At 35.9% G+C, this 3,311-nt stretch overlaps 1 protein-coding gene across 1 annotated transcript; it reads right to left on the minus strand.

Annotated features, from left to right (window-relative positions):
• Nucleotides 1-707: 707 nt before the first annotated feature.
• On the minus strand, nt 708-2,374 carry LOC132750780 (beta-1,3-galactosyltransferase 1-like). The gene has a single exon (XM_060740824.1). The coding sequence runs from the start codon at nt 2,335-2,337 to the stop codon at nt 1,231-1,233; it is 1,107 nt and encodes a 368-aa protein (XP_060596807.1). The 5' UTR covers nt 2,338-2,374; the 3' UTR covers nt 708-1,230.
• Between the last annotated feature and the right edge of the window lie 937 nt (nt 2,375-3,311).

Consider the following 3,311-nt stretch of genomic DNA (forward strand, 5'->3'; position numbering starts at 1 on the left):
ATTGCCATTTTAATCTGTGATACATACGGTGTAGTGCTTAACCACTTTGTTCCTCCGAAAACTACAGTCACTGGGAACTATTATGCAACATTACTTAGAACGGAACTCATTGCGGCAATAAGGAGAAAGCGCCAACATCTACTTAGGTCCGGATTCATATTACATCACGACAACGCGCCGAGCCATTCAAGCCACGCTGTAATGGATACACTAGGAAAACGTAACGTCGAACTGTTACCGCGCCAACCCTACAGCCCGGACCTAGCAATTTATGACTTCTGTCTGTTTCTAACTTTAAAAAACAGTCCTCGTGGTACGAAATTTGAGTGAAGAGAGAAACTGAGGTGTGCCGTGACAGAGATGTCACGTGACAGGCTAGAACACGTGTTCGAGTCAAGGGTCGAGAGATGGGATTAGTGCAAATCGTGCATGGGACGTTATTTTGAGAAGGAGTTATCATTTTATGTACTTGAATTAACCATTTCCCCGCTATTGAATTAGTTTACGAATGTATTGATGCACCCTCGCATATGACTTTAGACACAGGTGATTTAACATATTCTTCAGTCACATAACTTTTTTTATGTAATAGGTTCTTGAATTATTTCTAACCCACCTTGAAGGGCCATACTCACTATTAATATGTGTGTGCCAAGAACTAATAAAATCTTCCATAGAAGCATTCAATATTTTTTCACAGAATTGAACAGAATTCACATTTTATTTTTGACAAATAACACTTAAATTTATACTGCCATTTTTTACATCTGTTATGGCTTCTAATGTTACATAAATTTTGTTTTAAATCTTATGGTTTATTCTAAAAGCATCCATTAACGTAAGTCTGTGCCATTGGTGAGAAACCAACCTTCATTGCCTTACATGCAGTGGCTGCCCGGCACTATACAGAGCATTGTTGGGTCTATATTTCAAGTCCCAAGAGCAATAAATGTTGTGATAAGGGAGTACACTACAGCCAATACAGTTTGAAACTGACAAAAATATATTCCAGCCTAGCTGGTAGACAATCTTTGGGCCGAGCTGGGGGGCTCGACCCTGAAGCCCGGGCCTGAATCCGCCACTGCCATATATATTACATTCTTGTAGTCCATGTCTTTTTGCCGGATATATATTACATTCTTGTAGTCCATGTCTTATTGCTGGATATATATTACATTCTTGTAGTCCACGTCTTATTGCCGGATATATTGCAGTATTATAGTCCACGTGTTATTTCTTGAAATATTTCACTATTGTAGACCACATGTCAATGAGTTGTTTTTGATCATCAATGTGTATGATTATGGCCTGGCATTTGTCTTGTCGCTTTTTAAGGCAATCCATTCCGCTTTTGTATTCGCCTTTCATGTTTTCTTTATAGAGTGTTTGGTATTTTAGACCAGGAACATTATGCATCACATATCCAAATAGTAGCACATCATCGATTTTGAAAAACGGAGTTTTTGATGCGGAAATATACAGCGAAGGCACTATATCATTTTTAATACTTACAAATTTTCCTCTACAAAAGTTTGTATAATTTTTCACTCCCCTAAATTGGTTTTCACTAACAAACCATTTTATTCGTTTATCTCTAAATACAGGTGTCGTTCCATAATCACAAAATACGTGCGCGTTTTTCACGGACTTGTGACGGTAAATTTTCTGGAAATATAAAAACATATTTATCACAAAATCGTCATCAACTTTTAAAATATGTTCCGCATTTCTGCATCGTTCGGTGATCCATTTATATCCCATTGCACCTTTGTGAGTGAGATTGAAATAAGTATCAGCAAAGTCACCTTGAAGAATGTCTTTAAACTGATTTGCCTCTTTATTTATTATTTCTTGAATAATTCCATTCTTCGGCTTTCCAATAAGAAAGACAACTCGGACAATTCCAAGGTTGTTATAATATTTATCATTGGTCCATGTCTCTCTAATTGCAAGGCGACGTTCAAAATGATCAGTTGCTGTGTTTACCACAACAAGAACAGATAAATTGTTAACAGAACTACAAAGATGTGGGTTTTCAATAAGATATGGAGCGTGAATTGTCAAAGGATACTTCGGATTGGTCGCGTTGATTAGAGATGCTAGATTTGGTAACATGACCACCGGGTATTTAAGCCGTTTCTCAATGTCCTGTATACTTTCAGAATTGATTTTATAACCGCTTTGTGTCGAGCCGAAGTTAGTGAAACCACCGCTTTTGAAGTGACTACTCATTGAAATCAAGAAATGCAGAACAAAAACTCCAACAATAATGAAAGGAGTGCTGAACAGTTTAAAACGTTTTTTCGGTCTGAGCATTCCTATGAAAAAAGCTTTCATCTCGATAATTGTTAAATACAGTTCACTGATCGATGCCATTGATACTCATGCTAATCCAGCTCTTTCCTGATTAATTTTTGTCATCGATAAATCTGAAATATTAAATATATAAATTGTTTCGTTTTGTTTTAGAGAGGACACATAATTCATAATATGCAATTAAAAACAGAGGCCATCTGACGACATGTTCAGCGCATTGCTCTAATATGGTAGATATTATTGACGTTTTCGGTTGTTTTTATACATACAAATAAGCAGCATTAAACTTGTTCAATGGAAATTCTTAAAGCTTGGCATGTTGTTTGACTACAATGTATGAGAACAGAACCATTTTGGTAAATATTTGTTGGACACTGCTGAATGTTGATATTTACTCATTGGCTAAAACCGTCACACGATATACTCTCATACTTTTTTTCGGGTTGAGGGGTGTAGGGTCATGAATTATTTATTTAAATACATCACTTGTTTCGTTAAAATTGTGCCACAATCGTTTCACAACATATTTAAGTTATTATAAAATAATCCATACACATAAACAACAAATATAGATAAATGCGAGTATATTGAGACAAACTCACTTTATCATTTGCGGGGTTATTGTTTAGATGCTAAATGATATTATCTACTAAGTCACATGTTGGAAAACAATTGTTGCATGAGCGTAAAAGTAGGTTAGGTTGTTTTAAAGACGTTGGACTTTAAACATAAACACTGTAATAAAAGTCAGTCATATAGAAAATTCCTACATGACAACCGAGATCGTCCATAATATCTTCCATGTAAGGGCAATGCGCTGAACATGCTGTCGGATGTCCTGTGTATTTAATTGCAGAATAATAGTTTAAACTTATTTTTCTTGAAAGCGCAAATTTTAGGTCGTGCCCTGGTTTCAGGCTCATTCTGTACATAATTCTGTGGTTGAAAGACCATGATTTGTAAACCGAATTTAAAAGATGAACCTATTGCAACAT

Source organism: Ruditapes philippinarum, unplaced genomic scaffold (genome assembly GCF_026571515.1).
Source record: "Ruditapes philippinarum isolate M1 unplaced genomic scaffold, ASM2657151v2 ctg5149_1_1_1_1, whole genome shotgun sequence".
Taxonomy (NCBI): Eukaryota; Metazoa; Mollusca; class Bivalvia; order Venerida; family Veneridae; genus Ruditapes; species Ruditapes philippinarum.

Coding starts and splice junctions, on each gene's coding strand:
- LOC132750780 (XM_060740824.1), bottom strand. CDS start 2,337: ATGAAAGCTTTTTTCATAGGAATGCTCAGACCGAAAAAACGTTTTAAA.